We start from the raw sequence: 23423 nt of genomic DNA, 5'->3' as shown, positions 1-23423 counted from the left end.
CCAGGATCCTAGGAAATGATAAAGGATATTGGCTTGTCTGTAATGGATTGAGTAAAAAAAAAAAAGTTTTTGAGTTTAAAAAAAAAGTCTGTACCAGACTTTTATAGACCAAATAGCTATATGTTGTAGAAAATTTATTGGTAGATGATTCACAGTTGTGCCAAACATAAAAGATATTTTCTTACTCCTTTATATGTATGATTATAGTCTCAACAGTTTCCTTGCCACATAAATCTCTCTGGGGTTACAAAATATCCATTAGAGTAGAAGTCAAAATAAGAATTTAAGACCGTGAGAATTCTCCCTTAATTGTATCAATATGAATATGATATTTCATATAAAAGAGTCTCTTAATTCCCAATAATTTGTTTTCAAATTCTTAGTGAGAGAAATCAGGAATGCATTTTTCAGAGAAAGCAATAATACCAGGGTGTGGTTGGTGGAAACCAAGCAACAGATTTTTTTTTTTTTTTTCCTTTTTAATGACATCCTTCCTATAGAGATTTCTTTAAGCTCTCTACATTTGTTTTGATCTACTGGACAAGAAAGTTTTTTTTTTTTTTTTTTAGAGAAGCCAAAAGAGACTGGTGTCAGAAAGACAAATTAAGGAGTCCCCTGGATTAAGTCAGAGATGGTCCTCAAGCTGGTTTCAATTAAAAAAGAAAAAAGAGGGGTGCCTGGGTGGCTCAGTGGGTTAAAGCCTCTGCCTTCAGCTCAGGTGATGATCCCAGGACCCTGGGATTCAGACTCTGGGATCAAGCCCCGAATGGAGCCCCTGTATCTGACTTTTTTGCTAAGTGGGGAGCCTGCTTCCTCCTCTCTCTGCCTGCCTCTCCGCCTACTTGTGATCTCTGTCAAATAAATAAAATCTTTTAAAAATTTTAAAGAAAAAAGAAAGAAAGAAAAGTTTGATTTTCTGTTTCATTTCACTTTATTTTGCTTTTGATACCAGATGAAATCAAACTGCAAGACTTTACAGATGCTTTATACAAGTTCTCTGTTTTTTACTGAAACAAGTACACAAAAGTTCATGGGTTCCATTGAGATGACAAGATTAACCCACCAAAATCACCTGGGACTCTGCAAAGACCCAATATCTCTGGGCCTCACGCTAGCCTAGGTCTGGGGTCTGTGAAGCTATTTGTCTGTGATAATAAGTAAGGGGTTTGTAATTAGATAAGAAATAGTTACATATTAACTTTTGCTAACTTTTAAATAAAATGTATCTTCCTTTCTTATACAAATGTAGGTGATTGATAGTCACTATGATCAGTCACACTGATAGTAACACCTATAATTTTGTCGCCAAAGCAAACATTACAGTTGGTGCATACATCTAAAAATATAATTTATGCTGATTTTTGTCTTATAGTAATCATTAGAACCACTAACGTATCTTATCCAAGACCTAAATAAATACATATCACTATATGATATTATAATATTTTGCTAGCTACTCTTTTAATCAATTTTTTTTTTTTCTTTGAAAGAGAGGCTGTCCGTGAGTTGCCGGGGTTGGGGGCAGAGGTAGTGAGAGAAAATCTCAAGCAGGCTCCATGCTCGGCATGGGGAGTCCCTTGCAGGGCTTGATCTTACGACCCTCAGCGGAAATCAAGAGTTTGATGCTTAACCAATTGGGCCATTAGATGCCTGCTGATAGTTATTTCTTAAAGAAGTTAATTTCCTTTGTAATTATGCGTATTTTATTTTTTACTCTTAAATATACAAATCTAAGAAGAGGTTGGTAAGTTTCAGCAGACTGCCAAAAGCGTCCATGGCATGCAAAAGTAGGTTTAGAAAGCCTACCCTAGATCGCGGTTCTCACGCTTTAGCATCGGAATCACCTGAAAGGCTCTTTCACAAACACAGTTTGCCAACTCTACCCTAGACTTGCCCAAGAATAGGTCTCCAGTGGAACTCCAGAATTTGCATTTCTATACAAGCATTCCAGGCTTGCAGATGCTGCTAGTTTGGTCCTAAGAATCCAACGTCAAAAACCATGGACCGCACTGAATCCAAATGTCTGGGTAAAAGACCAGGTGATTTTAACTATAACCAGGTTTAGAGGCTGCTGACCAAACTCTTTAATTATTAGTCAGTGGTACACTTGCTTTCACTCCCTTGCCCGTAGCAGACAGAATGTTCTAGCTACTGCACTTTTCATAATATGGTGAATAATAAAGTTACTAAATACGAATCTTAGAAAATTATAAAATTACTATGCTTTGCTGTAATTGTTTTCTCCTTACTTATTTTTAGTTAATTCATTTCTAATTTTAAAATAGGAAAAATATCAGAGTTATAGTTTGTATATCAGGTAAATGATGAACATTTTTGCTTGGTCAATTAAACCAAGCAAAATATAATTTTTCCACCACCTTGCCCACAACCTGCCCCCACCCCATCTCACCCTAGGAAAGTAGCTAAAAATATGATAAAAATTTTCCTTTGGTGCTACACTTTCAAGTTAGAAATTAAAAATAATAGAAAATAGTATTTAATTATTTCTTTGTGAAGTTAGCAAATACCAAAACAAATTATTTAAAGTAGAAGTTAGTAGTTAAATTATTTCTACTAATTCCTGTACCTTATCTTTGTTGTTGTTTTGTGTTAAAGCTTTTCCTACATAGTTGAAAATTTGGGGACAATGACAGGAAGTATGGACAAGAGCAGGAAAACTTCTTGTCTACCGATTTTTAAAACTACTATGGAACACAGGTTCTATTTTCAGTTTTCCAGGACCCAGTGTTTAATTGTGGATACAAATCTGTGGCGGTGCCTATAGAGGATATTACATCATTAATGCTCTGATTATTTGGAAGGCTAATAAAAACATTTTACCCTCAACTCCCCTGCAGTTTCAAAACACCTCTGAAATGGAAGAAGTAATTCCATTTCTTATTTTGGATTGGGAATGAGAGACTCAACCTGAGGATTTTCACGTTTGAACTGAAGGTATCTTGTATAGTACTATTAAAGATTTAAAAATTAACAGCAGCTCCTCATAAGCAGCCTAATAGGGGCATGTATACTCGACTCTATCTTTAAGACGTTAGTATTTCCCAAATTCTGTGAAGCTGTACAGACTTGATGACTTGTAGTTTTTAAATGGCTTAGCAAGGCAAGTCAACCACATAGTTCATTTATTGGGTTAATAATGAGGTAGGGTGCTTTCCTAGGAAATGTTTTAAAAATCACTACCCTAAATTTCTTTAACATTTATTCTTGCACTGCTGTAAAATGTTTTCTTTCATACTTTGATCAGGGACATGAAAGTGTTATTTAAAGTACTTTTTTACTTATGCATGCTATAAATGGCAGAGAATGAAAATGTTTCATTTAAAAGAGGGAAGGCTGATGAAATCTGCCTCACATGATTTACTAGAGTCTTTGGGGAATTGCGTTTTGTACCCTATCTGCATAAATAATCTTGAGAGACTACAGTGCCTTTTTAATAAATTGACTCCTAAATTACTTTCCACTGTACCAAACACATCATTTTAAACTCACTAAGTTTTCTTTCGGTTACCATGCGCCAGTCTAGACACATTCTCATTAAGGCTATAACTTTCTTTCAATTACTAGAGCACTACAGAGACTATTTAATAAGTGTAGGCCCAAAGATTAAAGTCTTTGCAGAGATTACCTGACTCATTTCTGAAGAAAGCAAGTGCCTGACCTTCATCAAAAATATTGTATCTAAGGCAGTGGGATTTGCTTGATACACACTAAAAAATCTAGTTCTTTGTCCCTGTCTCCTGCTGGAAGGACTGTGATTCATAGGAAATGAGGTCAGTGAACTAGAGAGTATAAAATCTGGCTGGGAGAAACCTGTAAATAGATAGTACACGGTTGTGTGGGATTGCCCGTCATTCATTCAGCTCAACCTGTTTTCTAGAATGCCTTCCCTGACATGCCCATAGTGAGTGGGTCTCCTTTAGGACATTGTGCTTATCATGTTACATTGTCATTATCCTTTTATGTGTCTGTTCCCACCATATTTAAAGCAAAACCATGTTTTACCCATCCATAGGACAGACACAATATCTTTGCTAATGCTTAAATTTCTGATCCAGAAGTCATCAAAATAATACATTTTTATTAGCAACTGTTAAAAAGTAATAAAGATATTTTCCTTTTTAATACACTCTCTCATGCAATTGTAGGAATTGCCAACGTATTTTATTCAAATTTTAAAAACTTCTATCAGTGAAGATATTGATATTTTGGTCTCTATAAATGATTCATCTTGACCCCATATGTCCTCCAGGAAACTCTTCTGTTAAGATTCACAACCAGAATGAAAAAAAGAACCTCCTGTGTCTATAACCATACAATGATGCCTAGATAGACAGTGAATTGGAACACAAGCTCCATCATCCACAGTATGTGGATTCATCACTTGTGGAAATAAGCTCAAGTTACCAATCGCCTTAGCTTAATCTTTACTAAATTCCTGAGTCTATAAAACAATTCCTAAGAATTACTGACAAATTCAGTAGTGAAAGCAAATGACTTCCTAGGGGCTCACGTGTGTGAACTTAGTATTGAAATAAAATCAACATTAAAGTAGGAATCTGGAATCAATGCCACTTATCCTGTGCTTTTCTTGAAGTGAGGATAAATAAACAACTTTCAGTTTCAACGTTTTGTTGACCCTTCATCAAAAAAACATTATTCCCCCTACAGCTTACCTTCCTCCAAGCCTCTTTATGTCTCAAAGTTTCCCATGTTGAAAGAATTTTTGTTAGAATGCAAGCTATAATGTATTATAGAAACTAATATATATAAAGTACAGGAAGTCTCCATTTAATGCATATAAATCAAATTGAGGATTATTTACATAAAGGGTGATAAAGCTCACATCCTCCCTTTGCTCTTTAAGGAATTTGATTTCCTGATGAGATTGACATCACTTGAATGAGGCTTAAAGCAGGAGAGTTCACATTCTGAATGAACAGCATTTCAGGAAGTAAAGGAATTTGAGAACTCTCATTTCAAATTGCAAGAAATTATGGGGCATTTCTGACACTCTCAATGGGAACTCAGCGTATTTTCCTATGGTAAAATACCTATATGTGGTGGTTAGGCACTAGATTGGTATTAATATACAATGTACCTCTCCCCGTCTACTAGAAATTAAATAGCCATTATAGATTTACATCAAGACCTATGGTTATTTCTAGTGGGAAATATGTCTTGGGTTAAAAAATAAACATTTTGAAATAAATTTTGAAAATCTATTTATAGCATGAAAGCTATATGATTATTAGCTAGAAAGAAGGGCCCCTTATAAAGAAAGCAACCAATTACCTTTGATTTTGATGAACTAGGAACAGTTGAGATAATTGTAAAATGCTGAGGGTATGTGTGGATGCTGAATTTTTCACTTTATACAAAATTTTTAGGATGGATTAGAAAATCATTCCCCATCAGGACAGAAGGAAAATGATAATGATTTATAGTTGAACAACTTTGGCCATTTAAATAGCTAGATGTTTCTATTTTATATGCACATATATTTATATGTAATGAATAATTTATTGCTTTAAATATGTTTTTTAATATCTATATATTGAGACAATCATAAGTCTGAATATTTGCATTCAGTAATGGATAAAATAGTCATAGTTTCTATATTTATACATTTTATTGTTTAATATGACAGGACAGACTAGCAAATAATATAGTACTATAAGTGATAAAATAACCATCCATGATCTAATATGGTTAAATCTCCCAAATCATGAATACCAAAGGACCAGAATGCTAAATTAGAGTTGATTATAAGACTTAAAAGAAGATTATCACTATGATTTCCTTCTATTTTAAAGCTCATTACTTTTGAGATTGGTGGGAAAGTAAAAAAAATGAAAATGGTGAACTTGTATTTTTGATGTAATATATTATGACAGACTGGAACTATAATAAATTTTAGGTGCATCATTAATATGGAATTATCACTTTCATTATGCAACTTCAAAAAATCTTGAAATTTTGTATGCCTTTTCTCACAGTAATTATACTGCTACAGATTTTCCAAAGAAATTATTATGGAAATGTTGCAAAGATATAGCAATTGCATGTTCTTAAGGACCTGTGTGGTGAGTGATATATAATAAATATGTATATGGTATATATCTGGTGATATAGTATAACATAGAATATTTCATTTTCTTTGATAATCTATAGAAAATATGTAATGGCATGAGAAATGCTGTGTAAGTCAGCTATAAAACAGCATAATATAACATTTTGTATGATTTTATGACATTTTTATATACTTACATTTATATCATATTTATAAAAAGGTTATTAACAGTGGTTGTTTTTGAAATGTTTTTTGAAAATGGTGTTACTCAAGATTTTTATTTTCTTCCTTTTGCTCACATGTATTTTCTAAATTCATAACTGCCATAAATTTTAAAATGTCTTAATAAGCCCAATTCAATAACGATAAAAAAGTTTGAGAATCTCTTAAAACAGAGCTGAGTAGAATTACTTACCCTAGTCCCATCAGCTGACAGACATCATTTGAAATCTGGGTGGTCCAGTTGTCAGCACAAGCTGCATGCCACATACTCAGGATTCTGAACTGCACCAAACCATTGTTGTTCAGTGTGCCATTGAAAAGACGCACTAAAGAGATTTGATCACACAGAAGGTCATTTTGACCTAAGTTGTTAAAAGTAAATCATGGGCTCTAAACAACATGTGTTGGGACGCCTGGGTGACACAGTTGTTTAAGCATCCGACTCTTGATTTCAACTCAGGTCATGATCTCAGGGTCCTGAGATGGAACCTGCCAGGCTCTGCACTGGGGGTGGAGCCTGCTTAAGTTTCTCTCTCTCTCCCTCCCTTTGCCCCTCCTCCTTCCTTGCTGCTCTCTCTCTCAAAAGAAAAAAAAATAGTAAAGTACATGTGTAATGTTCTTAACATTTAGAGTTTAGAGATTGATCATAATTTTTCCTAAGAGTATGTTAGAAGGCCTAAATCAAAAAATACAAATTTGATAGACTTAACATTGCTCTTTCATATAACTATAAAAATGGAAAAGGCAGAGATATGGAAGTTTATTGCATATCAATACAGCAAATAAACAGAATATAAAGTTGTTGGTGAGGAGCATGTCTTACAAGCTTAATTTCTAAAAGAAGGAAAATTCAAGTTCAGAAACGTCAAGCATTTTTTTTTCTCTACTTCCTTCCCTAGAAACTATTTTCTTTGGCTTTGTTCTTTTGTTGATTGGTTTCCATCTTCTTCCCCGCCATCTTATAAGCATGTTGGATACAGTATAAAGGCTATGAGTGGCCAGGTAGAGACTGGGGCAAGTTGAGTGAGTTTATCAAACAGGTAAAATATGAGCAATGATAGCTTCACCACAAACACCATACTGTAATTCTGTAATTAATGTTATTGTTTACAGTTTTTTTTCCTATTCTGAGCAAAATAAAAGCATTGACTTTAGAATCAGACAGACTTAAGTTGAAAAGGCACCTCTAGCCTTTACTAGGTATGTGATCTTTGGCAGCCACTTAACTTCTCCAAGCCTCAGGTTTCTCATGGCTAAAAAGAGCTAATTCTTATTATGTTAAGACTACTTTACAGTGCTCAGTTATAGCATGGGACACATAATAAGTAGCATTAAACATCTGCTTAGAAATAAAAGCAAGACATAGTAAAAGTAGCCATTGCTCATCCCGTTATAGAGATCTAGAAGTGGGCTAGATTACAGACTCAACAAAGCAGGAAGAATAGGTACGGAAGAACCAAGAATGCAAAAGAGCAAGTCTAACATAGTTCAAGTAAACATGAGGGTGTCTCCATATGCTGGCAGTGGGCAGGGCATCATAGTCACTAAGGGCAGTGCTAGAGGGCCTGCTGCAGGCCACTGACTCTCTGTGGGGTTTTATGCTTTTTATGTGAATGTGGGTTGTCCTAGACTTAAAATTACTAAATGTAGTCAAATGTTAGTAGACAAATAATCAAAAACAGGGGTCTTCACTTTAACCTTTCTCCTAACCAGAATGGCATTGGGGGAGCTGAAATCACTGGGGAATGATCATACCCAAAAGCACCAAAACACATCCTGATAAACACATTCCTAATATTTCTTTTTACATTTGTAGACTCCAAATGTAAAGGCTAAAGTGACAAAAGTGTTCTCAAAATAGAACATACCGCAATGGGCTTCATCTGAACCATCCTTACAGTGTAGAAGACCATCACAGAGATTCATCAGTGGAACACACTCTCCATTCTTACACTGAAAATAGTCTTCCTTGCAGGGCTCTATGGAGAGAAAATATTTATCTATAGGGTGAAGAGAGACACATAAATAAACCTATAATATCCATCCCTTTTCTACCTCTTTACACATCAGCCTTCTACAGCAGGTAGAAGGTACCTTAATATCAGGTAAGACTATATACACTTAGTTGCTCAGAATACCTCTGCAAAAGCAGTGTCAAAGCCAGAGACATGGCTTGATAAAAGTGTGGAGAAAACCTTAGGCATCTTTGTAGCAGAGCACAGAGCAGTTTCAAGAGATGGCTGAGAGGTTTAGGATACACCTCTCCCTCAACATCTCTGTTAGTATCTTCAGTAAACTTGTCCACCCCAAATGAACATACAAACATACATTGGAATGTTACAGAAGCATAAAAACATTTATTGATTTCACCATCCAAATGATACATCCAAACCTATGCTATGGAGAAATGTGGAAGTTGCCTCTGGGCGGGACCAAAGCTGGACCAGGCTGGAAACAGTGAGCTCATGGGTTGGGTGAGGAAAAGTAGTCACAAAGAAAAGGAAACTCTGCATCAGCAGTAATTTGTGAGGAGCTTAAAGATGGAGCTCCAAACAAGTAAATCAGGGTTGGAGTCAAGCATGTGATTGGCAAGTGAAGAATCAGAAAGCAAATGAAGGGGCTGGACAAGGAAGGAACTGAATGGATCTAGAGGCAGTTGGTGGTTTCCAGAATTTGAGTGGTGCAAAAATAGGCCTACAGGAAATACTCATTGTTGGAGGAAAGTAGATGCTGCTCTTTCCTTGAACTGTTTGGTCTTACAGGGTTTTGCTCAGGGCAAGTGGGGTTTGCTCCCTCAACATGATTTCTAACTATGACTTGGGAGGGATAGCTACATGCCAGTACTAGGATCTCTGTTGAAGGCCACGTGGAATATGGCTTCCCTGAGAAGGGAGATAGTGGTTGGGTATGGAGAAGCTTGGTGTTTCTTCCCCTACGTTGTACAAGGATGATTATAATGGGGAAGCAAAAGCACTTGATAAATCTCCATATGGACTTTCTCAATTTATAATGATCAAATGTAATGTCACTTGAAAGGAATTATTCTTGTAGTTTTAAAAATAGATTGTAGCCCTGAATCTGAGAGTATTGATAAGTACCATTACACTCTAAAAAGAGATACCACATGTAGACATACAACACTTACTAAAAAAAGTATCAAAATTGGTGCAGTAATTACCAATACCCATTACCTATTTCCAGCAATATACATATATATATACATATACATATATATATACATATATATACATATGTATATGTATATATATATGTAAAGAGGATTAGTTTTTTCTTAAAAAAATACATAATGTCCTTGAGGAAGAGGATTTTCTGAGGATTTCAAGTGGGAGAGGGGACGACGGTGCCATCGAGCACACCAAGTGAGGGAAGCTCCAATACAATAATTCATATGAGTTGCCTTAAAGGAGGAAGGCCACCATTCACTCCTCACCTGAAATTCTTTTACACTAAAGAATCACAAGGGGTAGTGCTTCCATGGGATTAATGCAAGAGCTTCAGATTTTCTTTCAACTCGTGTGTGTGTAACTAAATTAAATACCCTTATTTGGTTCTGTTCTTTTCTATTCTAGTCAACTATGAATTTTTATCTATTCTATTTTATTCCATTTTATAATAAGAAATGCTGGTCAAAACCAGGTAATTTGATTTCATGATCAGCGTTTTTAAAAATATCAGACAAAACTGAAATATAGTGAATAACTTCAAAGGAGGTGGTGACTTTAGTTTCTTAATGTTTGTGGGCATATAGCTGTACAAATAAAGATTTATGTTCACATCCGGTATAATAAATTTAAAGTCAGAAGTTAGTCTAGAACTTCCCTTGATGGTAGTTAGGGGCCAGAAGAGAGGATGGCAGTAGAAATAACCTGCATTTTCTCCATGTGGTAAAAGTGCATGGCCTTCCTTTTGACCAATGGACACTGGAAAATTGAGTGACAACTGCCGTATAGGACAAGCAGCCTCCAACACAAAGTGAGATAGAAGCTGGGTGGGGTTGGATTAGCTGCTGAGTAAGGCTAGAGGAGATAGTCTAGGAAGAGTACTACTACTCATGCCAACAGTGCAGTGGTCCTGGGGAAGGGAATAGGAGAGGAATGTTCCAAAAAACCCGCAAGTTTTGTTCTACAAAAGGGCTAGCATTTGGCCAGGAGCCACTGCTAGCCAAAAGAAAAATACAGCAGTGATAGAATTTTCCTGTTTGCCTCTCCTTGGACACTATAGTTACAGCAAGATAGAAGGGAAATGGGTAGAAAATGAGTCAAAGGCAACATTTCTTCTCTCCTCTATCTTAAGCTGTTAGGCTAAGTTTTGTACCAGAACTGGGAGATAAAAGAAACTTTGAACTAGACTATATTGAAGTTTTGATGCTGTGTTTGACATAACATCTTAATATCTAGAAGTGAGTCTTAATTACCCAGTTAAGAAAATTTAATACCTAGGAGCGCCTGGGTGGCTCCATGGGTTAAAGCCTCCATCTTCAGCTCAGGTCATGATCCCAGGGTCCTGGGATCCAGCTCCAATCAGGCTCTCTGCTCAGCAGGGAGCCTGCTTACTCCTCTCTCTCTGCCTGCCTCTCTGCCTACTTGTGATCTCTCTCTGTGTCAAATAAATAAATAAAAATCTTAAAAAAAAATTAATACCTAATGTAATTGGGAGAGTGAAGAGATCTGCCTGAAATATCCAGGGGCTAAAAGGAGATTTGAAATAAAGTAGGTGGAGAAAAAGAAAGCTTTTTCTATTTACACTCTTGTCGAGTCCATTCTTTAAAATGAATGTACAGGGGCGCCTGGGTGGCTCAGTGGGTTAAGCCTCTGCCTTCAGCTCAGGTCATGATCTCAGGGTCCTGTGATCCAGCCCAGATCGGACTCTCTGCTCAGCAGGGAGCCTGATTCCCCCTCTCCCTCTTTCTCTGCCTGCATCTCTGCCTACTTGTGATCTCTCTTTGTCAAATAGATAAATAAAATCTTGAAAAAAAAATGAATATACAGTTTACCTACTGAAATATCCATACACCTTCTTTACATGTTTGGCATAAAGTGGGAAATCAGTAGTATCTGCTAAACATTAAGTGAATTAACTTATGTTAAATGAGCAATATACCTCATAGATCAGAATGAACCCTAGTAACAGAGTTGACATAATATAAAGCAATCTCTAAAAGTATGATTTCAAAGAAATATTTTTTAAATTGGGCAATTGATTCACTAATGGTGACTCTATTGATTTGCAAAACAGAAACTGATTCTACAAATTATGAAGATAAATTATGCTTGTTTATGTTTGAATGGTGGCTTAAACATAAGCTCTGGAATCTTATGACCTTGGTTTGATCTGGAATTTAGCCATTTTCTTTACGCTAATTTTCAACCTCAAGCAACTAAATTACTCTTTCTGAGCCTTAGTTTCTTCGACTGTCTAATGGGAATAAAGGCTATTATGTCTTAGTGTATACTGAGAGTCAGTTAAAAATAAAAAAGAAATGTATTTGGGAGGCACCTGGATGACTAGGTTGGTTAAGCATCTGCCTTTGGCTCAGGTCATGATCCCAGGGTCCTGGGATCAAGCCCCACTTCAGGCTCACTGCCCAGTGGGGATCCTGTTTCTCCCTCTGCTCCTGGCTCCTCCTCTCTCTCTCAAATAAATAAATAAAATCTTAAAAAAAAAAGAAAGGTATTTGGTATACCAGTAAGGATATATTGAATGTTCAATGAATAATATTCTGAACAGGAAAAAGTGTAACACTTTGAAGGCATCCCTTTCATTGATTTTTTAAAAAATATTTTATTTATTTATTTGACAGACAGAGATCACAAGTAGGCAGAGAGACAGGCAGAGAGAGAGGAGGAAGCAGGCTCTCTGCTAAGCAGAGAGCCTGAGGCGGGGCTCGATCCCAGGACCCGGAGATCATGACCTGAGCCGAAGGCAGAGGCTTTAACCCACTGAGCCACCCAGGTGCCCCTCATTGATATTTTAAATTAATATTCTCATTTCCATGTCCAGTTGTGCTACTTTCCTCCATATAACAGTATAAACAACAAGAAAGCATCCTTAATCTTTTCCTCTGGGTCTCTTAAAACAATAATTGGAGTTGTTTATACTTTTTTAAACTTTGAAGCTTTGCAACCCAAATTTAAGTCACATTAATAAAAAAATATATATTTTAAGGGAGACATGACTGGCCTGGTTGTTTCTACAAATCTCTACCTCAATGAGAGAAGTAGGTTACATATGTCAACTATAATACTATTAGGGATGTTCTTGTAAATGTAATTATCGATTTGTTTCACAGACACATACTTTTTAACCAGATTAGTGAGATGATAAATGGGTAAAGACAATTGCACATTCTACATGCAAACATTAATATTTTACTGATTTTATATTTTATTTCTCCACTATTAATTTTCCTTTAAAAAGCAAGAAGGCTCAAAATTAGGTATACATGTGTTTGTATTTATATATTCTATTTTAAATCTATACTTCTATATATATTATTTTTATTTAAAAAGTTAACAGCCTAATTACATATCCATGATTAAATGTCTTACTAGAGAGTATTACTTACCATGAGTTATTTTTAAATTATCTCATTACTTTGTTTTCATAGCTTGTTAAAATCATTATGTAAAAATGAGTTCTCAATGCCAACAATTTAATCATAGATAAGTTTATTGATAATTTACTCTTTTACTAGTGTCATCAGGCTATATTTAGTAAAGCACATATTTGCTGAATGGAAATTTAAATTTCTGAATGAAAATATGAATGAATACATGTATAAAGATCTGAAAATTGTGATTTATTTTTGCACTGTGGCCTGAAGCTGTTGAGGTTATACTCTACGAGTCTAGAAAAAAAAAAAAAAATAATAACTTGCTTCCATAAAATGGATGCATACAATGAAAAAAATGCTAAATGGGGTAAAATGATCTATTGTTCCTGCACTGAGTAGAGATTATAAAATGTGGAGAAAGTGTGAATAAACTCTTTCAAAATTTTCCTTACATGCATGAACTGGATTCTGATTCTTTGCAACATATCAGTTCAGCTTTATTAAGAAGTCTTTAATCCAAAGTGTAACTCTCTGTCGCCTCTGAAATCTTCCTTCCAATCATTTTATGCCCATAGTGAGAGAGGGAAGAAGAAATATTGCTAAGAATTGAATTTTCCCATCTTCTTTTTATGAAGTCTCCGGTAGCCCTGCCTCATTTAGTCAACATATGCTTGGCTTTAAATGGAACTGAATTGATCTCTAAGGCACATGCCACACAATCTGGGGAGGGCTCTAAACCCCTCAATGTAATCAGCTACCACTTCCACAGTTGCCTGATAAGCACGATTGAATTCCAAATTAAGACCCTGAGTATCAGAAAAGAGCATTGAGGGGACGTTTATGGGAGACAGATCTTAATAAACCTATATTTCATATACTCTAGTTTAATTTACAAGGAAATGCTAAAAATAGGACAAGGAAAGGAGATACAAAAATATGCTATACAATTGTTTTATATTTCAGTTGAATGCATTTGAAGGTGCCCTTAAAATATCTCAGAAGATAAACGAAGTGCATAAATGCTGAAAATTTGTGATATCCCTTTTATACTTCTTTCTAAAATGATCATCAAAGCAGGGAACCATATAAACTGATAAGTCTGCTCAACCTCTCTTTCCATTACCAGCTTGATTATCTTCCACGGCCAACTCCCTGTTTCTATAATTGCTTTTCAGTCTTTTGGTGTAAAAATCCCGCTGGGAGAAGATTGTGCTGATGACGACTCATTCACTCCATTTTCTACTCTGCAGCAGGAACTGTCCTGTGTCCAGGAGTGTTGGGAAACCACATTCTCAGAATATTCACCACACAGTGTTGGTCATGGAATCCTCCATTCAAGCTTCAATCAGAAATTCTCTCTAAATGTTTTATTTCTTGAATAACATAATCATAGTAATTGCAATCTAGCAAATGGGTAAACAAATATGAACAACCCCCTACACCAAAAACTTGGGATTTATTTCATATTAGAAGTAGTAGATTGTGCTCTTTAGGCTTTTTACTGTGAAGAGAATTGCTTGTGATATTTTTCAAAATCCTTGGGGTTGTACTTATCTCATAAAAATCTACTAAAAACCAGAAACTGTAATATTTTTGTTGGAAGAAATTTATTGTATTCCTCTTTGTGATCTATTCTTTCCACTTTTTTCCTCTGTCCTCATCTAAGTTTCTTTTTTTTTTTTTAAAGACCTACCTTTCTCTAAAGTTTTGAATCAAAGTGATTTCTTTTTTGCAGATGGTGGGATGCCCAATAATTATTCCAATTGTTCAGATTTAGGAAAAAAATCACTTTTGGTTAGAGTTAGTTTTTTTTTTTAATCTCATTAGTTTGGTTGGTTTTATAGTTCATCTTCATTTCTTTAAAAATAAACTTTCCTTATTTATTTATTTTCTTTCCATTGCTAAGAATTTGACATTTTTAGATTCCACCTATGTGATATTATGTAGTATTTGTCTTCCTCTGACTTATTTCACTTAGCATAATGCCCTCAAGTTTTAGCCACATTGTCACAAATGACAGGATTTCCTTCTTTCTCATGGATGAATAATGTTCCACTGAATATAATAGACCACATCACCTTTATCCATTTATCTATAGATTGACACTGAGGTTGTTTCTATATCTTGGCTATTGTAAATAACACGTCAATGAACATGGAAGTACAGGTATCTCTTCGAGATTCTGATTTCATGTCTTTTGGATTCATATCCAGAAGTGGGATTGCTGGATTATATGGTAGGCCAAATCTTAAATTTTGTGGAACCTTCATAATGTTTTCCATAGTGGCAGTACCAGTCTGCATTCCCATCCTCAAATCCTCACCAACGCTTATTATTGATTACTTGTCTTTTCAACAACAGTCATTTTAACAGGTGTGAATTGATATTTCATTGTGGTTTGGATTCGCATTGCCCTAATGATGAGTGATGTTGAGCATCTTTTCATGTACTTTTTGGTCATTTCTATATCTTTTTTGGAAGAAAATATTCAGTTCTTCTCCTCTTTTTTAAAAAATTCAGATTGTTTTTTAATTAAGCTTTTTATTTTAATTCCTATATAGTTAACATACTTTGTTGTATTAGTTTCAGGTGTATAATATAATGTTTAAAAATATAATACTTTTTTAAAAAAGTTATTTCTATGACATCACTCTTTGAAAAAGTTTGGGAAGCCTTCCTCTCCAGCAGAGTAGGTATTAGGTATTTTCTTACACTACTTCAAGATACTTGGAAGAATTAATTCTTTTGCATTCAAATAATAGATGATAGATGCCAAATAGATGATATTGATGCCCATACATTTAATTCTCCACAAAATCTCAGAAATATCACTATATTGTCTATAAGTATTAATCATTAAGTGGGTGATATATAAAGCTGATTTGATTTTTTAAAGATTCATTTATTTATTTGAGAGAGAGAGGTGAGAGAGGCAGAGGGAGAGGAAGAGAATCTCCAGCAGACTCCCATGACCCTGAGATCATGACCTGATCAGAAATCAACAGTCAGGTGTTTAACCTCCTGAGCCACCCAGGTGCCCCAAAGCTGATCTGATTTTTAACATATTTATTCTGTTTAGGAATTTGTCAAATGATTTTTCTGTTAAAATTTAAAAATTTCAATAAGAAATTTTATAACACTGATTATTGCTTATTAACTTTTTACAGACAGCAGTAAGACTTTGTGATTTTTAGGCGTTAATTCAAATCCAGAAAATATATAATTCTTCTCCCTTTATACTTTTCATTGTCAGTTTTGACTGGTTCTTTTCTTTTGGAAATGCTTGTTATTTTCAAATTGCGGCTTGGTGTTTTTTTTCCTGCATGCCCATTGCAGATTCTCACATTTTCCCACCTCTTTATCTATTGAAGTAGATAAAAATCCTCTCTCCATATACATATTATATATTGTCATATATTTATATATTTATAAACATAGTTATATAAATGTATAACATCTACTGCTACTTTCATGTCACTTTATTTTTTATTCCTTTGAAAAATAATTATAAATATGATTTTTAAAAGAAACAGTTTTAATTTGTAAAGTAAAAATAATTTTAAATTAAGTCATTTTCTACATTTTCTCCTTTTTATGTATGGTATTTTAAGATAAAAATCTAATTTTCTGTAAATCTCAGTCTTTATTCCTATTTTTATACTATTTATTTGTCATAGTTTTAAATATTTTGTTTGCTTATTTCACTATTTGAATATTTTGATTGATATATGTCACTATTGCTTATAAGTCACAAATAGCTGTTTCTAAAACTGATCACGAAACCCAGAAGGGCAGATTAGTTGATTGGGCTATCACTCACTTCTACCTAAGTAGATTGGATAATACTTGTTGTGGCTTATTTCCATGGCCAGAGGGTGGACAAGATAAGACCAACTTTGCAGTTAAGCAGAAAGCATACAACTTTCAGAGATGAAGTCAAAATTCTGTGCTAGTTGTGAGGGGAGGAGCAGATACTTGTAACGCTGGATCTGAGATTAGATAACAGGCCAGATGAGGATAAATGCTTTGACCCTACCACTTTTCTAGATAGTCTAGTCAAAGACAAACTGATGATAGTCTCCTATGGAAAGGGAAGATAGATAAAGGAAGTGACATGTATTCTGTCTTCCTGACATATTTGCACCAGGAGAGAACCAAAGTGGAGGGGCAGTAGTATAAGAAAAATCATAGTCCAAGGGGAGCAGGAAGTAATCACAAATTCTCTCTAGATTGTCGGAAGCAGAGAGTTATATCATATCCTCTATCTACAGGTATAGAGATACAGATATATCCATGATGAGCAGGCAGGCAATTTTGTTTTTTCCTGCTGATTATATTATGGTATGATAAAAAATATAGAATAAGAAGGTAGTGCATACCAGTGGTATCAGAACCAAATTCCTGTATCCTTCATGGCAGCAGCTTTATAGTGGTTGTCTTTAAGAAGTTAATGATGTTAATTTTTTAACGGGATGTTGTTGGAATCCAAACAGCTCACTTGCCTGACTCCCTGCTGTTCTCTGAAAATGGTTTTGGCAAAGGGAACTTGACAGATCATCCTCCTTCTTCATAGTGCCAAGTAACCCGCTTTTTAACATTTAAAATGGCCCTCTTAAGTGAACAAAATTCACAACTTGACACCCCACCGAAGAGCAAGTAAACATGCTGAAAATGATGTGCATTCCTGCTTTGAACTGACCTAGGCAGTGGTTATGCAGATGTAAAGGAGGAAAGAAAATCTCTGATGTGATGACAGAGAATGAGTATATCCAAATGCAGACACTGAAGTCACATTTAGGCTTTGAAACACTACATGCTTTTATCGTTTTGCTCCGAAAGTTACAATGCAACATGTAATCCCAAATGCACATACCTGGAATCCCCAAGTAGTAGCCAGTAGTGAAGTTTGCTTTAAATCCCCCTTTTGCCAACAGCTTGTCAGTGATGAAAAGAACAGTCATTCTGTTGGTGGTTGAGAACACGTCCATTACTGGGCCAGGCCCTGTATACACAGCTGTTCCAATGGAAAACAAGAAAATCACTGAAATAGTCCTTTGCATCTAGAAGAAAGCATACCTGTTCTTTCAGTTCCATCTTCTAGAGATATGCAATGTGCAACATGGCTGGTCAGGAAGTGACCACATGTGCATAATTGTGTACTTCCTTTTAGATTTTGGACACTGCTTCTAGGAAAGTCAACTTCTCTATTGATCTTTTCCAGGATTGTCTGAAGTTTCTGTGGCTCTATGCTTTAATGATAAATTCCTCCTAATATTTACTGGCTTAGCGCCACTACTCTTCAAACTCATGTGATTCCCAGAAAAAAAAAAAAATATATATATATATATATGACTTCTTTTAAAGACCTTTATAAAACACTGCGGATTATAACTTCCCTTAGTAAATTTTTGTCCAAATGTATTTGATATTTCTTGTGAGTTGAATCATTAACCTAAGCTAAAGGATTAGGTTAATTAGAGACAGATAATATAAACCTAAATGGTGGTTTTCAAATGTTTTCCACTAAGTCTTGGGCTTTGGGGGTTTCATAAATAATGAAATATTCTCTACTACACAATAAAGCTTAGGCTAATTAAAAAAATATGTTCACATACACACACACACACACACACACACACACACACATTTAGGGAGGGACCAGGAGAGGGGCCGAGGGAGAGATTTGTAAGCGTACTCCCCATCCAGTGCAAAGCCCCATGCAGGGCTCCATCTCATAACCTTGAGATCATGACCTGAGCTCAAATCAAGAGTTTGATGCTTAACTGACTGAACCACCTAGGCACCCCTCATATTATTAGATATTTTATATATTACAATCCCGGAAAGTGATTATGTTTCAAAAGGACTTCTTGCCTAAAATTTTGAAAAATATAATTTTGAGATCCTCTGGAATTCTTGTTTATTTTTCAATAACTGATGTAATATTAAGAGGTGAAATGAAAATGAATTCTTAGATCATGAGAAGCTGAATTTTCATTAGAAGGACAATATAAAGTAAAAATGGGAAAACAACTCAAAATATGTTCATAACTATGTATCTCAAAATAAAATTTCAATTTCATCAGTTCTTATTACTATTAGGTTCCCAGCCCCACTGAGATATTCATTGTTGATGTCTTCCATGTGTGGTTCTCAAAATCCTCTTCTAGGAAGCCTGAATTTTAGAACTTTGTGGGATTTTGCGGAAGAACACCGTGTAAGCAGTAATCAGTTAGTATCACTGGTAACCCTCTCTACCACCTTGCCCCTGTACAGCTATGGAAAGTTCCTTCTGGTCTTCCTCCATTGGTTGCCATGTTCATGAGATTGCATTCTCATTGCATAGCTAGCTGGCCAGGTTTTGTAGGAAATGATTAATATGAGTCCCAAACACAGTTTGATTAAACACTTTTACTTGTGAAGTATGTTGTTTCATGCACTCCAGTTGACCTTATAAGCATTTTCATAATTTAATGTATTATTTATCAGGAGACACTTTCTTAAAAACTGGTAGTAGTTGAATAGAATATTAGCTATTACATTTGATTGATAGTTTTTATTGTGTTACTGTGTATTTTATGAACTACATACAAGAATTTCCTTTAGAATAGTACACTTTTCCCCCATCTGTATTTTGAAAAAATTAGTAATCAGTAGAAGATAGGGAAAAATCAACTTTGGTCAATATTTGAATCATTCTCAGGTACTTATATAGGAGCCGCTGGTCCTAGAGAAACAGGCAATCAGAACAATAATGAAATGTAAATAAAAATCATAAAAAATTTGCGTAAAACACAATTTGTTCTTTTAGTTTTGAAGTGAAACAACACTGGATTTAATAGCTATTTTTGGAAATATGATGTTCACATAATGCATATTAAATTGAGTAATATATGTCTTTTAGCTTTTACTCTCCAATGGGTAATGCTTACTGTAGTATATTAATATAGCTGGTTGAAACCGCTCATGCAAAAATATTAATTCTGGTTTGCCAAGGATGCTCAAGAAGAATATTGCTCTGTCATAATTGTAAACACTCTCCTTTTGGAAGCTCCACATAAAATTTGACATGTTATTCTGCTGTTGTAATTTCATTTTGCTAGTTGTAAAAATGATTACAGTTATTGGGAAATGCTCTCTCCATCAATCCAATGTCTTGAGCTATACAACTTTCATAGTATTTAAATCACAGACTTACCTAAGAGCAAAGAATCATCTTCTCTACCATCTCTGATTTCCACTACATCTGCAATATTTTCCAAGTCGAATTCTTGAAAATGAAGTTGTATATTTTTTCCCTTCTGTGCATTTAAATTCCAAACACCTTAAAAATAATACATGACAACACAGGTTAGAACGCGCTACTTTTGACTTCCCTCAAAAGCTTTCTCTCGTGAGAATTTCAAATTTCTCTGAATTTTTCATGATCCTCTCAAGTCCCTCCTGCCTTTTCCCTTATTGTTACAATAGCTTGGGCATTTTGTAAAGCCTGACAACTTATCTATATCTTTATCTAGACTGTGTTATGTTTGTTTCTTCTTTTCTCATTTCAGTGCCTAACAAATAAAGTGCCCAATGAATATTTATTTCATAAATCAATAAATTCAATAAATTTCTTTAAATTGTTCTTTTAATATCCCACTGACTTTCAGAATGCTTAGATCATTAGGTTGTGCAAATGATATGTTTAAAAGTTGTCTTCAGTGTGAAGTAAAGATGATAATCTCTGGTTCCCCATACAAGTCAAATGAGATTCATGGCTGTTTATTTTTTTGGATCAGATAAGTCCCTGAAATTGTGGCTCTATTCCCCTATGAAAGTGATACTTCCTTATCTCTGGGTCATTTGAAGGAAGGAAAGTTGACATTTTCTAAACAACACATTTTTCACTGTCATTAGGGGATTTCTTTCACTGGTAGATTTCCCCATTTAGATTGGTGTTGCTATCTTAGGTACAGCCATGAGAGGAACATGTCTGTTTCCCAGACCTACTAAAGTGGCATATTTGTAGGCCGGGCTGGGGAACTGGCATTTTTAACACAATTTGTAGGCTGTACTGCTCCTCCAGTTAGGAATATTGACCAAGAGATAGGCTCTGTGCAGTTTTATCAAACTATTCTCCCAGACTTAAGATTTTTAGTAAATCCTCATTATTTTATCTTAAAAAAAAAAAGATTTACTTATTTGTTTTAGAGAGAGAGAGAGTGTGTGCAAGTGAGAGGAGGGGCAGAGAGAATCCTCAAGCAGACTCCCCACTGAGCGTGCTACCTGACATGGGTGGGGTTCAGTCTCAAGACCCTGTGATCAGGACCTGAGCTGAAATCAGGAGTTGGATGCTCAACCAACTGAGCCATCCAGGCACACCATCTCATCTTTTATACATTACTCTAGCTGCATGCTTTATTGACACTAATTATATTTACAAAGGTGTGGATGTTATAACTGGCCCTTTACTATACTTTCCACTGACTTTATGGAATTATGGACTTGTTATATGTAATATAGACATTATATGCATAATCAAGAAGAGTGATTAAGGCAGTAGTACCTGGAGTAAGATACTTTCACACTCTGGTTTTATTCAATTTTTAAATTTGAGATTATAATAATAGCACCTGCTTCAAAGAATTATTGTAAAAATTGAACTGAAATAATATATTAATCACTAACAGAGTGCCTAGCATAAAATAAATGCTAAATAAGTTAGTAATTATTACTGTTATTGTTGTTACTATATTATACAGTCTTCTAGACGTGGTAGGTATACTGAGGTTCGGCAAATTTATAGTCAACTTTGCTGTGTCAAAGAGGGGATCTAGCCTTGACAAATACATCTGTTTTTCATGGCCTGGGGAGAAAATGACTCACAGAAAGCCTGGTTAGGGTAGTTGTTTGGAAAGTTCATGGAAGTGAATGTTGTATTCGGCTCCCACAGTTCAAAAGGTCCTCCACAGTCCGCTGAAAAGGAGAAAAGGGAAACAATGAAAAATCACTAGTAACACAATGCTTATTTCAGAGAGATAAATGCCAGCAAATTCCCAATTATTTGGATATTCCCAAAATCCAATCTGGTTTTGACAGATAGAATTTATAGATTGTTAAAAGAAAACCTTGCAACCTAAGTAAGGGAAAACCATAGGTTAACAGGTTTCTTGAGAAGAACTTTGCAAAAGCTTAAATACCATTAAGTTCTTTGAATCTCTAAGGTGGCATAATTGTGTGGAGCATTTCCCAAAATTATTTCGGCAAGGAATAATTTTGCTGAACATCTGTTATAAATAGGCTTTATGAAATAAGATATCAACTCCCTGCTAAAGAAAATAGAAATATATAAATATAGAAAATGAATCTTGATAATGGAAAAAATCTTATATTTTACATTCTCTTTGAGAAAGGTGAGTAAATCACTCATTCTGCCATTTCTTTTTTTTTTCTTTTTTTTTAATTTTTAAATTTTTTTATAAACATATAATGTATTTTTATCCCCAGGGGTACAGGTCTGTGAATCGCCAGGTTTACACATTTCACAGCACTCACCATAGCACATACCCTCCCCAATGCATTCTGCCATTTCTTATGTTTTCTCTTTCTTTTTGCTTTTCTACTTTTTTCTCCACATCACTCCCCCTGACTTTTTTTTTTTTTTTTTCAGTAGAGAGGGAGCTTCACTGTCCTGTATACTAAGATGTCTTACTGTTAAGAAAGGGAGACAAACAGAATCTCCTCTTGCTAAATATTTGCTCAAGACTGGTCTGTTACTTAACATTGCCCAGGAGTCAGGTTAGGGAAAAATTTATTAGACAAAATTCTAGTTAAAACTAAGATTTTGGGACGCCTGGGTGGCTCAGTTGGTTAAGCCGCTGCCTTCGGCTCAGGTCGTGGTCCCGGGGTCCTGGGATCGAGTCCCGCATCGGGCTCCTTGCTCAGTGGGGAGACTGCTTCTCCCTCTGCCTCTGCCTCTGCCTGCAGCTCTGCCTGCTTGTGTTCTCCCGCTTGCGCGCGCGCTCTCTCTCTCTCTCTCTCTCTGACAAATAAATAAATAAATAAAATCTTAAAAAAAAAAAAAAACAAAAAACTAAGATTTTAAGTTGACAGATTAACTTTATGAAATTCTTAACCTACTTTATATTTTTCTCCCTGCTTACTCAAAGAAAATTCTAAAGTAGTATAAAAAATCAACTACTTAAAGGATCCTAATTCTATCTTATTTGTATTGACATGTTACATTTAAAATCAAAAGAATAAAAGTAACCTAATTGTAAGAACACAGGGAACTGAGATAAGTGTATATTTTTTTCTATTTAAAGGCAGATGATGCTGAAGTTATTTACTCCCAGTAAGATAGAAATCAGATTATAGGAGAGAGAATTGAATGTCTTTACACCTGTAGCAATGCCTTCAGTCATACCCTCTTCTTCAGTCCCTCTTTACATGTCTTCTGCCTTACTTATGTAGCTCTTTTCAATTCATGTCCTCTTCCAAGTTTGTACGTAATAAGCATCTTTAATTTGGGTTTCATGATGTATATAACTGGAC

General features: G+C 35.1%; 1 protein-coding gene across 1 annotated transcript in view; it reads right to left on the bottom strand.

The window, feature by feature from the left end:
- TMPRSS15 (transmembrane serine protease 15) overlaps positions 1-23423 on the bottom strand; it is a 120217-nt gene that overhangs the window by 32855 nt on the left and 63939 nt on the right. The window contains exons 14-18 of the mRNA XM_032877983.1: positions 21756-21845; positions 20086-20211; positions 17761-17901; positions 8182-8292; positions 6507-6639 (exon numbers count right to left, since the gene is read on the bottom strand). Coding sequence (XP_032733874.1) covers positions 6507-6639; positions 8182-8292; positions 17761-17901; positions 20086-20211; positions 21756-21845 — 601 coding nt within the window. The remainder of the gene's footprint in view (positions 1-6506; positions 6640-8181; positions 8293-17760; positions 17902-20085; positions 20212-21755; positions 21846-23423) is intronic.

The sequence above is a fragment of the Lontra canadensis genome, unplaced genomic scaffold (assembly GCF_010015895.1).
Source record: "Lontra canadensis isolate GAN:19392208 unplaced genomic scaffold, GSC_riverotter_1.0 scaffold62, whole genome shotgun sequence".
NCBI lineage: Eukaryota > Metazoa > Chordata > Mammalia > Carnivora > Mustelidae > Lontra > Lontra canadensis.
The sequence above is the reverse complement of the archived record's forward strand: the minus strand, read 5'-3'. Positions and strand labels throughout refer to the sequence as shown.